The sequence below is a fragment of the Plasmodium vinckei genome (assembly GCF_900681995.1).
Source record: "Plasmodium vinckei vinckei genome assembly, chromosome: PVVCY_11".
Classification (NCBI taxonomy): Eukaryota; Apicomplexa; class Aconoidasida; order Haemosporida; family Plasmodiidae; genus Plasmodium; species Plasmodium vinckei.
This window is the reverse complement of record NC_051303.1, coordinates 1,014,220-1,030,144: the sequence shown is the minus strand read 5'-3', so window position 1 is coordinate 1,030,144 and position 15,925 is coordinate 1,014,220. Positions and strand designations below refer to the sequence as shown.

The following is a 15,925-nucleotide window of genomic DNA, read 5'->3' as shown; positions in this document are numbered from 1 at the left end:
ATAATTTTTACAAGCAATATCAATACTTGTCTCTATAGATATAACTTGTATGCATATAACTATGCTTATGCACAAATGCAACAAAGGTTCTCTATTTGTTTTTTTGGACGTTTTAAAATTTTATGATTTGTGTCCTCTTACTTCTTTCTTCACATATGAATTATTATATATATTCCTTTCTTATTGTTTTAAAATATTTCAAAAAGAATGCTGCGTCATTAATATGAAAGGCTCAAAAAATTCATAGTGTATTCTTGATTTTGTTATTTTTACTTGATTCTTATTATTTATAAGAAAAAAAACTTCTTAAAAATGTGATTGTGGCGTTATATTTCTATATTTACATATATGCCTCTATCTTCTGGAAAATTATGCACACATATTAGTATAAAATATACGTATAACCACACCTTTATTGCAATTATTTTAGTATGGTTTTTAATTATTCCTTTTTGTTCTTTTAAATCGAACAGATTATAAATAAAAAAGATAATATTAAAAGAAAAGATAATACTTATATGCAATGGTTATTTTTTTTATCATTTTCGCTCACTCTCAAAAAGAAAATACTATACTAATATATACTTATTATTCACTAAATCAATATAATACATATATTTTTTAATAGTATTATTTTACTAGGCTATAATATTATTTTTTTGTTAAATTCATTTGTGTTTTTAATTTCGTTTATCAATTCTATATTTTTTCCAATTTTATTAAGTACATATTTTGGAGTACAAACATTCTACTAACGTTATTCTTACATATTTATGTTAATTAAATTTATTTTTATTTTAATATATATATATATATATTATTCATATATTATTTAAAAGTTTTTTTATATTATTATTTTTATTATTCTATTATTTTCCGTCATTAATTATTATTACAATATGAAGCAAATACAAAAATGGTAAAAATTGTACATATATTTATATATATATATATACTTACATATTATTATATAGTAAAAATGATGAGAGCATCTACTTAAAATTATATATATATGGTGTTATGGATTTATTCATGTAAAATATGTAATATTAAAAATTTTATGTAAGGTCGTATTGGATTATAAATAAAAAATGACGTTATTTCCAAAGGTGCTGAAAATGCATTCCGTTATAGGGGTTTAAAATATTTATTATACTATATACGTGTATATGTATATATTGTTTTTATATTATTTTTATGTATTGCATATTTTTAAATAGTGGTAAATCAAACGTATCGTAATATATTGAACAAATTATATAGGGAAATAATAATCCCGTATTGCCATAGAAAAATATTTATTTGGTATATTCCCCACATAATATAATTTATATATAATTTCAAATGTATTGAATCTGTGCTATATCATCCATATAAATATGAACCTTATTTTTTCATATCAGCCTCCTTTTTTATTCTATATATTTTGTGTGATATAACGGCTTTAATAAATATTTTTTTTTATAAATATATATTTTACTCAATATAAAAAAATTATGAAATACAACAGATACAATTTTTCTGCTTATAAATTCGTATTATTATTATTTTATATAATTTAAAAAATGTATATAACAAATATACCATAATATATAAAGTAAAACAAATAAATTCAAATAAATTTAGATTCCCAATACTTAAAAAATAGTATAAAATTAATAAATATTTATTCTCTTAGAAGAAATTACACCAGTGTGGTGAAACGACAATATCCTTTGCTCCTTAACAATATTACGTTAAGTTGTAAATTACATATTGTTGTAATATTTCCCATTTTCGTTATATAATTGATTTTTTAAATATAAAAAAAAGTGTTAATAAATTCTTTGGGAGTAAAAATTATATATAAATATTTTTATTACATTCGTATATATTATAAAAAATATGTAATATATATAATAAACTTATAAATGCCTTTGGTATATTTTGTCTTTCACAAATTGATACAATTTTTTAAGGAAAGTATCATTTAGAATTCTTATAATAATAATGAACATATTGATAACATATTAATATAACTAAATTAGTATAAGTCACTTTAATTCATAATAAGCAAATAAAAAAGTTGATAAGCAATATTATGCAGATTTACAATGAAAGTATAATTCCTTGTCTATCTCGTGTTGTAATTTTTAACACACAATGAAAATATTCGGCAATAATCTGTATGCAAATGTTGTAGTATTCGCTTTTTCATCACCATATATATATATATATATATATATATATATATATATTTAGATTATAAAAAACGATTTGTATATTATTACATAAAACAACAACTTCCCATACATTCACAATAGATCATGCTGCAATACAATGGTTTAGTAAAAAATATATGAATTCATATCTGAAATGATATAATTTACACAAAATAATTATGTAATGCAAATGCAAAAAACTAAAAAATATGACATTTAAACAAACCCATATTAATTATTGTATGCTCGCTCACATATATAAACATACACAAATGGTGGATATGTAAAATAAATATAAAATTGATTAAGCATAAAAATGTGAATTTTTTTAATTAGAAAATCATAACTTATAATAAGTTACAATATTTCTCGGAAATTTACAACGGAAATTATAAAACATAAAAAATATTTCTCCATCTTTATTTCATGCACTGATTGAAGATCCATATATTATTTCATGTGTTAATAGTATGCCCATTAATTAGTTGCATTTTGATCTATGATATTGTATATGTAATCACTAACTTTATAGGTTTTTAAAATTCCAAGATGATTATAATATGTAAAGTGCTTAGTTTCCTTCACATTCTGGAGTTTTTTACAGGCCTCTAAACTTTCCAATGGAATAGTTCCATCGCCAATACCATAAAATATTGTAGGATCCTGATTAAAGTGCATATCTTGGTAGAAGAGCATATATTCGGTGTTTTTTTTTTTAGTGGTACTATACAAACAATATGTTGGAATACCATGATCTACTGAAAAAAATCGATCGGTATATTGGGTATAATTTTCATATTTTTCCCTCATATCATTACTTAACAATTCGTGCCAATTTGATAATGTATATGTCTTTAGACTTACGTCTTCTCTGTCAGTGTAACAACTTTCGTTATATATTCCACACTCGGTTACTATGCTTTGAACAAGCTTCTCATCGATTGGCAACTCACTCATATTTATTATTACAACTATTTGATCTCTGTCATAATATTTTCTATAAGGTAAAAGATCAAATGGAGAGCCTATATTATTTGTAATAGCTTTCATTACACTTGCAGATATCGATACTTTAAGAATATTTTTTATTTTAAAAAGCGTATAACCTTTATTATTATAAAGTAGTGCTCTAATTGCCTTAATCGCGCCAGCAAATGGTACACCAATATGTATTACAACATTTATATGTTTTTTTTTCCATTCATCATCTACAATTTTTGATAAAAAATAATTAATAAATAAGCCACCTAAACTATGACCTATTAAATTGACTTTAGTTTCGTTTTTCAGTTTATATATATATTCAATATGTGACTTTAAAACGTGATATTTTTGTTGTGAAAGGGGAAATCTCCAATCATATGGGGCACTTAATATATCTTTTCCATCAACATAGTCATTTTCCAAAAATTTATCTGCAATAATACCATAATATCTTGTTAAACGCAGTGGTCTATTTTTTATATAATCTAAAAATGCAACACCTTTTATATATCCATAATTTTCAACATCTATAATTACACCTGGTTTGTTGAGGTATATTTTATTTTCTCTATCATAATCTAATTTTAATGTATCAATTAAACAATATATACTTGATTTAATTGACCCCATTCTGGATAAACGAAGCCATATTCTATAAGGTTTAGAATGTAATACTTTTGAACTACAGCTTTCAATTTGTGCATTATTATATTCCGCAATTAACGTACTTCCTCCCAGCCCTGGAATTAAATAAACACTATTCTTATTCTTCTTATCACTAATAGTACTATTATTTTCTTTTGAAGATCCGACAACCTCCATATCATCGTCAAGATTATCCTCTGCATCGGGAGATGTATTTTCCAAATAATAGGAATGTTCATATTTTTTGAAATCCCCATCATCTATTTCTTGAATCACCTTATATATGTCATATTTTTCCTCTATTTCACTAAGATTTTCAACATTTGATTCATCTATCTTCTCCACAATAAATTCATTTTCTATATTACCGCTTACTAATACTTCGTTATTTTCTTTTGTACTTTCTGATACGGTTTCTTTATCTTCTTCTTTTTCTTTATTTTCTTCTGTACCTTCTGTTACTGATTCTTTGTCCTCTTCTTTTTCTTTATTTTCTTCTGTACCTTCTGATACTGGTTCTTTGTCCTCTTCTTTTTCTTTATTTTCTAATACAGCATTTGCTATTATTTCTTTAGCAATTTCGATTTCTTCGGCTATAGTTTCTTTAATCTTTTCTACTTCTTCTGCTGCAGTTTCTTTTATTTTTTTTATTTCTTCTGCTGCACTCTCTTTCACTTTTTCGATTTCTTCGGCTGTGACTTCTTTAATTCTTTTTATTTCATCTGAAGGATCATCATTATCAACGGTCTCTTCTATTACAGTTTCCTTATCAATTGGTGCCTCTTCTACTATAGCTTCTTTAGTAGTTGCCATTTCATGTTCTACCACTGATTCAGGTGCCGATTCGTTATTCAACACATCTTGGCCATCATTTTTTGATTCTTTACTTTCGAATTCGACGATTTTTTCCGTTTCTTCAATGTTGATTTCATTCAAAAGATTCCTCGTTCCTTCTAAATTCGAAATTTCCGCATTTTTATCGGATTTACCAAAAGATACATTATAAGGTGTTTTTAATAGCACATTGATGATATTCCCAATTGATGGATTAAACGAATATATTAATGTCAAACATATGCAGTTATATAAAATGATTATAAAGAGAAAGGGCTGCATTCTTTCACATTTATGTCAATAATTTTTTTAATGATAAATATATAAAAATTATATGTATTGTATATTTGTTCTACAATAAATGTTTAATTATACAAAATGTTTATATACATACTATCTTTAAATTGGTGGTTGTGTGAATTTCTTTTTCATTTTCTCAAATTAAGTATATTATTATATGGTTAATTTTAATTATTTTATAATATTGACATAAAAAACATCAAAAAGTATATATAAAAATAAAAAAATTATTTAGAGACAATTTATCATGTAACATTTTTAACATTGAAATATATTCAAAATATTTAATAATACTAATTTTAAAAATTTATTAATATTATTATATTTTTTCGTTAAATCCAATTTAAAAAATGTATTAAAAATTAATATCGATTTTAATATGCATATATATAATATAAAAGTGGTTCCTTTATAATAATATATTTTAACATATTATGACGCTGAATGACAAAACATTAAAAAATATTTCAATGACAATGTTCGCTTTTGCATGCCCTATTTATGTGCTTTATTTTTTTTTGTTGAAACTACATATAATTTAGTATATTTTGAGTTGAAAAAAAATAACATATGCATGTAGTTTTATGTATTTATAGAAATAATGTATAAAAAATTCATATAAATTATAATTTCTCACATATATAATTTATATTAATTCGAATGAAAAAAAATATGTGCAATGTATGAATAAAAACATAACCATGCATTTTAAACGAAAGCACTATATAATTCTGCATATGTAGTTAACATTGGTTATGTGTTGTCAGATATGCACACAATGCATGGCAATACTTTTTATTGTTATATTGAAATTATAGGAGAAATTGTACAAATAGATTTCGATACAAAATGTTGTAATTGCATATATATGGCGTTCTAAAATAATTAAAAGATTTAATAGGAAGGTTGCAACTATGAATTATATGAAAACCTTTTGTTAATGAGAAATTATAAGTAATAATTAAAATATTCAAAGGTATATACATATAAAATAATATACAACTTTTTTGAATTAATATAATACAATGAAAATTTCCATCTTTTAAATTTTGAAACATTTTGTATAAAAGTATTTTATTAATAAATAAAGTAAACATTTCGAATATATCGGTACACATAATTTTATAAGCAATATAAAACATTGAGTAACAGCATAAAAACTTATTGATATTTAATAATTTTGATGACAATAATAATACATTTGTTTTCACACAATAAAATTCTTGGAGAAATTCTACCAGTATTTTCATAACCTTTATATTTAGTGTACAACAATAATGATTTTAAATATAAATATTTTGTCTATCGACATCATATTTATTTATAAAGTATAATATGAATTTTAGGGTTTTAAAGCATTCATAACAAAAAACTACGAAAATAGTAATTATATTTTATTCACATTTACACTATGTAAGTAATTTCTTTCTTTTAAATTATATACATAAAAATAAACAACTTAAAATTTGTGTTTTTTATCAAAACATGTATATTTTTTATTTTATTTAACAAACTAGACATAAATATGGATACTATAGGTATATTTTTATACATAAAGTAATCTATGAGAAATGATAACATTGTAAACAATATATTTATGCCTATTTATATAATTTTATGTGAAATTGGAAACATATATGAAATCAAAATATATGGAGTTGCATATACAAATAACTTATTTGCATATCATTCCCAAAGTAACATATATCAAATATTATTGAGGTTTTAGGCACATATATATTTTTCTATTTCTATTAATTTATGATTATCCAACAATTTGTTCTGCATTTTCATACATTAAATACCCCCATGCAATTTATATGTATCGTTTCATTCAAATATATGTACATATATATTGAAATGCTTATATTATTGTAATAAATGTGATTTAAATGTCGAAAATGAAATTGCTTTAAGAATATACAAAAGATTAAATTTTGTTAATATACAAACTAAAGTATATAGGTTATATTTGTACAGTAATTATAATTTTGGTTCCAAATAACTTTTTAACACAAAATAATAAAGAAAGTATTCAAAAGTTTATTAATTAAGTTAGGAAGGGGAAAACAAATTAGTAGGAAAATACAAAAAAAATACATAAAAAAATAAAAAAGGCACAAATAAATATTAATACAATGTGTAGACACATGGAAATCTACAAAAAAATTCTCTATCTTATATTCATAAAAATATGTACAAAAGCATAAAATATACACATGTATATGCTATTGAAAACATTAAAAATTTCTTAATTTTTCCCTTTTTCTTTTTTGTTTGTTTTAACTTTTTTTGTAATATGTTGTTTTTAAGTTCGTTTCATAACAAACAAATAGTATTGTATTACAAGGCAAACTATATTTGTTATTTCATTGCCTTTTTGATGATTCAATAATTTTATATTATTATTAATAATTCGAATATGTGAAATATATATTGTACAGCGTTATTGAATAAAATTATCAATATATAGATATTAACATATATCTAATTATTTGTACAAAATGAGCATTGCACGTGTTTCTTATAATATATTTACGATTCCATTTTATTTTTCAAATATTCTTTTTTCTCATCATCATTTTTTAACTTATTCCATTCTAAGTATGGAATTAAAATTAGTTTATATTTTTTGCATAGCAAGTAATATTTTATTAGATTTAGGAAATCAATGTTTTGACATGACCTCTTCATGTTTCTGTCGTAGTAATAATGATTATTTCCATTGATCTCGACACATATCTAAAAAATTAAAAATATGACAAAAAAATTAATAGTAAAGGATAATACTTAATGCATACAAATGGTTGAAAAAAAAATTATTATTATGTTGTTCACTAATGTAGTCTCATTGTAATTTTTATATTACCGAATTTTGTATAACAATGTCGACGGTATAAATTCCATCAAGAAATGGAACCTTCAAAAAAATTAAAGAAAGACAAAAATAAAGAAAATAAGTAAAATGATGAAGTATGCTTATTGAGAAACAAATATAAAGGTATTTTGTAGTTATCCATCACATTACTCTCTATATATATACATGTATGTTCTTCAAATTTCACGCAACATTACCTCGCACTCCATATCGTTTATCCCTAACAAACGAAATGTTGAGAAAACATCCCTGTGGAAACTCGATGAATGAATTGACGAATTGTTTCTTTTATCAATAATATGACACTCTTTTGCATATTCAACTAGCTGTTCATTTTTAGTCACTTTTTCTGGAGTATGAATCAAAAATTGCATATAAAAATTATATTTTTCATATGTGCTTTTATTATAAAAGTTGTTTATATATTTAACGAAATAAATTATGTTATTTAGTATGTGTATACTTTTTTCACTTAAAATATTGTGTATTTTAAAAAAATCGTAACTTTTTTTTTTATTAGTTTTTGTTTTATCCTCATTTATGTAAATTCTTGAATTATTTAAATAGTGTAATGGGTTTTTTATGCAATTTATCGCTCCATTGTTATTCATGGAATGAGTTTCAACAGGTATATATTTGTCTTCGTCTATATAATATTGATATAAATATTTTATATATATATTAAAATAAACATTAAATATATACAGCTGATATATCGAATGAATGGGAATATGAAGTGATATATTAGAATTTTTTTTTGTTAGTATTATATTGTTTTGTTCACTGAAATACCAATAATGGTTTTTTACACTTGGGTTACCCATACTATTACTTATATCCGTTGAACAATATTCATTGAAACTATCGATATCATATTTATTATAATAACTCATATTAATATTTTCAGAGTGATTTTCTTCAAAATAATTAAATATATAATGATAAAAAGACTCTAGCATTTTATTTATATTTTTAAAGTGTATTTTATCAAAGCCTAATATAATATAGCTGTTTAATATATTTGGAATAATGTTAATTATTTTATAACTTGGGGTGAAAATAAAATTCGATAAATGATCATTTATTTTTTTCAAGATACATTTTAAATTGTTAACCATGCTTATTTGACTACATTTTTTTAAATTATTATCATTACACTCATTTATGAAAAGACGTTTTTCATTTTCATATGATGTTTTTGTATTCAACATAGCATCTTTATTGTTTAAAGACAATGGAACATCATCATATATGTTTAAATTTATACCAAATATATTTAGCCTTGATAATGATATTAACAAATTTATGTAATCAAAAAAATGTAAACTGTTTAAATTTTCAGTGACTTTTTTTAAACATGTTTCTATAAGTAATAAATTTCTATATTTCATTTTTGCAAATGAATTTAATAAATTTATATATATTTCTGGTTTGTCTGATTTGTTTTCTATATTGTATTTATTTAAAATTTGTAAAAGCATATAAATTATTTTTTTATTATTCAAATTTTTACTATATATATTAAATAGTGAAATAAATGTATTAATATTATTTTCATCATGTTGTATTTTTAAATTCATATTATTTCCTTCATTTATGTTTTCGTTTTTTTTGGATAAGCTGTTGTGTAAATTCTCGTAATTCATATTATCATCTTCGTTTTTATATGTTTTTTTGATGAAATTTTCATTTATTTTTTCTCCATTTTCCATATCATCGAACGAGATAGCATCCAAACTGTTCATGTGATGTCTCTCTTTGGTAGTTTGTAATTCCTCAACATTAATATTATTTTCTCTTTGTTTATTTATAATTAACTTTAACTTTTTAGTAACAATATCATCTATATGACCCTGCAACTTTTTAATGTGGAACTCTTCAAATATTTTATTATCAAAAGTGCTATTGATTTGATGTAAATAATAAAGTATGTTTGCCAAATTTTTTAAACTACATGAACTATATAATCGGTGTAAAGAGTTCATTATAATAATCTGAACAATAATATTTGTTAAGTTATTTAAGTTTTCTACTATCATATTTGAATACATTAAATCCTTGTGTTTATTTTTATAATAGTTTTTATTTAGATCATTATTAATATTGTAAACAAAAATATACATTTTCATCACATTAATTATTGTTTCCATATTAAAAAATTCTATATTATTTTTTAAATATAAATAATACAATGCATCCACGTCTTTAGACATGTAATTGCAAATTTTTATGAACTCACTTATGCTTTGTAAATCACTGCTTTTTATTTTATAAAAATCAGAGGAATTTCTTCGGGGGTTATTTTTTTCTAAATTATTTTCCTCATTTTGTTCACTTTCAATATTCTCAGAAATTAGTTTTTCTTTATTTTTTGATTCGAAATCATAACAAAATGATTTACTTTTATAATATTCATAATTTAACAAATTAAAAATTCGTTCATATATGATATCAGGAATATCTTTATTTGTTATGTCATTTCTATGTTCAGAAATATAATTCAAGATAAATTTTAGTTTTTTTGTTTTTTCCTTTGATATGGTATGCATTTGCTCAATTATGACATCTATATCGTCAAACAATTTGGTGTGTGCACATTCATATTGATGACTTATGTTATTAATATCTTCTTTGAAATAATCTGTATTATTAGCATTAGAAGTTTTACTATTATTTACGCCATTATAATAAATTGTCATCATAATTAACACGAGGTCATGAATATTGCTTACATTATTATGTCTAAGTAAAAACAATTTCATAATATTGTATAAATACTTATCAGATGGTTCATAGATAAGATGAAATAACAAAGTAATATATTTGCAATCATTTTCATTTGGTTTTTCTATATCTATGCAATTAAAATAATATATAAATTTTAATTTATTTAGAAACTGTTTATTGTTAGTATAATTTATTTTTTTTAATAAACTGATAATGAAATATATTTCGTTAAATGTTACATTTCTAATATAAACATCCATATGCTTATTACTATCTAAAGTCAATTCTTTGATTTCATATATTTCCTTTTTTAAGCCATTAAATTTGGGAGAATTTCCAAAAATACCGTACCCAGGTGATTCATTACACTTTTTATTATCGTTATTTATGCATTTTTGCGTAGTATCTACATCCTTTCGAGAGCTATTATTATTCTCTTGTTTTGTGTTTTCATAGCTTTCACCAGAATCCTTGAATGTGTTAAAAATAAAACGGTTGAAATAATCGTTGTGATATATTATATAATCTATTTTAATGTTCAAGATGTTTATCAACTTGTTTACTAATTGTTCATTAGTATGATTAAAATAGTAAAAACTATATAAAATATACGATATCCTTATTATATACACATTTTCAAAACAATCTATTTTTTCTTTTTTCATGTCTTCATTAGGAACCTCTATATCATTGATAATATTTTCTAATTTGTTTAACAATGCACCATCATATAACTTGTATTTTATAAGTGTTTTAAAAATAAAATATATTTTGTTTAACCCCCATTGCTCTTTTAGTGTTTTTACTCGATTTATGTAATTTTTAATAATATATTCATTCACATTATATTCAGTTACATACTTTAAATTTTCAATAATATTTACTGAATCCAAATTTCTTATGACATTTTTATTGCATATATTCTTTAGGAAATTATTACATTTTTTATTATCCCCTGCACATTTTGTTTTTTTATTATTATATAGGCGAACATTACATTTTATTTTCCTCTCAAATTTTATTAAATCTGTTATTATTCTATTTTTACTAATTAGTATATTCATTCAGGAGTGTTGCAAGGAATGGCTGCTTTTATCTTTTATTATGTTTAAAAAATATTTATAATTATACATATATTTACATTTATTGACAATCGTTTGAAGAAGTTATTCGTATTGCATATATGTTGTTTTTATTATTTTCTCATTTTCCTTTTATGGATATATATATAGAGGGCGTTATAAATGTACATATACCTATATCGTTATGTTGGATATTTTTCGAAATATTTTTTAAAAAAAGTATTTTATTAATAAATCATATAAACATTTCGAATATATCGGTACACATAATTTTATAAAAAATATAAAACATCGAGTAGCAGCATAAAAATTTATTAATATTTAATAATTTTTCATGACAATAATAATATATTTATACCTATTTATATAATTAATGTGAAGTTAGAAAAATATAAGAACCCCCAATGTATGGTGTTATATATGCAAATAACTTTATTTGCGTATCATTTCCAAAGTTACATGTATCAAATATTGTCGAGGTTTTTCCCGCATACAGATTCTTTCATTTCTATTAATCTATAATTTACTCAACAATTTTTTCTCGTGCTCACACACTCAATAATCGTATGCAATCTATATATATTATCGTTTCATTCAAATATATGTATATACATACTTATTTATAATTATTACATTTGTATAACAATGTATATATCCAATTATATGTAATACATTTTCCTTTTAATAAGGGTTTATGTCAAATTTTAGTATTTCATTACTCTAAATTATCGTTTTTACTGTTTTGGGCTATTTCGTTATTTTTCAACACCGTTGTTTTCGAATGTCTCTAAGTCTCCAAAAAACAATCAATACAACAAGTTTTTACATAAGTACGTAAAGAACATTTCTTTTCAAATAAAATTTTATTTTAAGTTAAAATATTTTGTAATTCTTTGTTAGAACAAAAAATAATGTAATAAAATATTGACTTTAATATTCGGCTTGCTTGTGCACTATAATATATATATAAAAGCTATTAGTATATATGTATATTTTTATTATTTAAAGCATAATAATTTATGGCCCATGATAGTAAAAAAAAATAGTAAAATAATAAATGAGCAGCCCAAATTATTATTATTAATTTTTGAATAGTAAAAAAAAATAAATAATACAATAACAGAAAATTATGATTAAAAAAGAAATATTTAGAAATATATATAATAAGCAAAGGCGTATGATTTAAAAAATTAAATTCTAAAAATTCCAATTATAAAGTATAAGCTTTTGAGTATATGGATATTTTTGTATACAAATATACATTCATGAAAATAGCACCCAAATTGCCCATAAAATATTAATATATATATAACTGACATATAAATATAATATTTATACTTTCACAAAATAAAGAGCAACAAAATTAAATGTTTTAATTTTCAGAAAGGGCTTTATATACGGCATATGCCTTGAATATCATATTTGTGAGTCCGTAGAAAAAAGGTTATATATATAACTCAGGCATTCTTTATTTAGATACGATATATACATACATAAGCATTCAGGTAAAAATATTCTAACCAAGCGTATCTTTGTATTTGTGGACGTGCATATTATAACTATATCTGAATATTGTATACATGCATCCGTAGCTACGTATACATATATATGCATAAGAATACATTTACTTGTTTCTATTTCACCTAATAATTCCTGATATGCATCATATATACATGCCTTTACAGATGGATATTTGAAGAAACATGATAAAAAGAAAAATATATTTTACATTAGTTATTTTAGCTGTTTTAAGCACAGTCGAAATAGATAAAAAATGGAATAAATATGCAAATGCATGGTTTGGGCGCGGGGAGCCAGAAGATGATGATTATAACCATACAAAATTATATAAGGTGCTAGAAGTAGATAAATATGCAAGTACTGAAGAAATAAAAAAGGCTTATAGGAAATTATCCAAAAAATATCATCCAGATAAAGCAAAAGATAAGAATTCAAATAATCGTTTTAATGAAATAGCTGAAGCTTATGAAATATTAAGTGATGAAGAAAAAAGAAGAGCGTATGATCATTATGGATTAGACGCCGCAAAGAATGTGGAAAGTAATAAAATGGATGATGATCCATCAGATCATTTTAATATTTATGAAAGTTTTTTTGGTGGTGGTTTTAGAAGAGAAGAAGTAAAAAAAGCAGAAAGTCTAATATTACCAATAGAATTGAATTTAGAACAATTATATAAAGGAGATATATTTTCGATATATTATACAAGGGATGTAAAATGCTTAAGAAGTGATGATTGTATTACGAAAAAAAAAGAATGTAGTGGAAAAGGGTATAGAACAGTAACACAACAAGTTGCTCCAGGTTTTATTATGCAAAATAAAATAAGAGATGATAATTGTATAGATAGGGGAAAAGCATGGGATTCAAACTGCTCATATTGCCCAAATGGATTAATTGAAGAAAAAAGTATTGAATTAACATTAGAAATCGAACCTGGAACTAAAAATAATGATAAAATTTTATTTGAAAAAAAAGGAAAACAACAAATTGGCCATGAAAATGGAGATTTAATTTTTCTTGTTCAAACAAAAAGCCATAAGGTGTATGAAAGAAAAAATAGCGATTTACATCAAACATATCAAATTAGTTTAAAGGATGCTTTAATTGGATTCTCAAAAGATATACATCATATTAGTGGTACACCTATTCGTATAACCAAAAATACCGTCACTTTCCATAATGAAGTTCTTAAAGTACAAAATAAAGGTATGCCGATTAAAAATTCAAGTCAATATGGCAATCTTTACATTAAATTTTTAGTACAATTTCCTGATAAATTAACAGAGAAACAAAAACAAGCCATTGTTGATTTGTTCTAATATATTTAGTCCATGCATCTCGGTATCTATTATGCACATTAATATGTGGTTTATAATGAAGTAATATATGGCGGAATATTTTAATAAGCCATTAATTATAAAATTACTTATTTTTTTGTAATACAATTTTAATATTTCTTCGGAAAATAAAAATGAAAAAGTTAATAAAATTACAACGGAAATACTAATGCATGTGCAATATATAGTTAGAGGATATCTCAATTCACATATATATATGTATGCCCATAAAATTTATTTATAAATGGAAAAATTTGCATATTATTTATTCTAATGCTCATTTTTCCATTTTTTCATGCTATATATTGTTTGTATATGCATGTATATGCAATAACGTTTCGTTTTTGCTCTGCATAATTAATTTTAGTACCTTTTTGTCGATTTTTTTCATTATTGATTTTTATGTATTTTATTGTTTATTTTAATAATATACTAATAACTAATATTAGGCAATGAAAACAATCAAAAAAATTTAATTCGTAAAAATAGCAAAATGAAAACTCTCCAAGCATTCAAAATTTAATTTTCTTAAAGCTATTTATTTGAATTTGGTTTCATAAATATATGTGGATATATAAACATATATATATATGAAAATACCGAAGGAGATCAATATTTATACATATACCATAAATAATATGTGAAAATAATATGGGGAATGGCGTAGTAATGTAATAATATAGTATATAGAGAGTATACGCTTTATAGAATCGAATGAATTATATATGTATATGTTATAGTGTGCTTTTATTTATTCCCACACAAAATAATGCATATATGAATTTCTGTCGTTCCTATAATGATGTTATTTTTTTAATTTAATTAAAAGTTATAATATAAAAAAATTATATTATGAATATTGTGCAATACTAATTATTACTAATATTTTTTATGTTTTTGATAAATAATTTATCTAAATCCCCTATATTTAATTAAACTTGGTGTAAAAAGCTTATCTCATTTAAATTAATTTTATTTATTTTTTTATAATAAAATTTTCTATTATTCGATGAAATGATCTTGCTTGTTTGCTAGTTTCTGCTAAACAATTAAATAGTTAACATCATTTTTTATATTACATATTTACATGTATATGAATGTAAATGGTTATAACATCCTTACGTATGTACGTATATAATTAATAGTTCCTTCAAAGTAGAAGTATACAACTACTTTTATTCCGTATGCGATAAAACACTCCAGAATATTAATATATATGTCAAAATAAAGTTTATATGTTCTATAATATTTTTAATTTTAAAAATATTTTATATTGTTTATTTTAATTTGCATTTCCCCCCCTTTTCTAAGCATTCATAGTGCCCCAACATTCACATTTCGTAATTTTCCGATATAATAAAAAAAACCAAATTCCATTATAATATATATGTATATATATACAATAAGAACAAA

General features: G+C 22.5%; 3 protein-coding genes across 3 annotated transcripts; 1 reads left to right on the top strand and 2 right to left on the bottom strand.

Annotated features, from left to right (window-relative positions):
- Nucleotides 1-2,678: 2,678 nt before the first annotated feature.
- PVVCY_1102920 (phosphatidylcholine-sterol acyltransferase, putative phospholipase, putative) lies at nt 2,679-4,946 on the bottom strand (the record flags this gene model as incomplete). The annotated part of the gene is made up of 1 exon (XM_008626085.1): nt 2,679-4,946. One exon carries the CDS (start codon nt 4,944-4,946, stop codon nt 2,679-2,681), a length of 2,268 nt encoding a protein of 755 aa, XP_008624307.1.
- Nucleotides 4,947-7,499: 2,553 nt separating this feature from the next.
- PVVCY_1102910 (RAP protein, putative) lies at nt 7,500-11,633 on the bottom strand (the record flags this gene model as incomplete). The annotated part of the gene is made up of 3 exons (XM_008626086.1): nt 7,500-7,706; nt 7,834-7,884; nt 8,040-11,633. The coding sequence occupies 3 exons, from the start codon at nt 11,631-11,633 to the stop codon at nt 7,500-7,502; spliced, it is 3,852 nt and encodes a 1,283-aa protein (XP_008624308.1).
- A 1,721-nt stretch (nt 11,634-13,354) lies between these two features.
- PVVCY_1102900 (DnaJ protein, putative) lies at nt 13,355-14,494 on the top strand (the record flags this gene model as incomplete). The annotated part of the gene is made up of 1 exon (XM_008626087.1): nt 13,355-14,494. One exon carries the CDS (start codon nt 13,355-13,357, stop codon nt 14,492-14,494), a length of 1,140 nt encoding a protein of 379 aa, XP_008624309.1.
- Nucleotides 14,495-15,925: the final 1,431 nt, after the last annotated feature.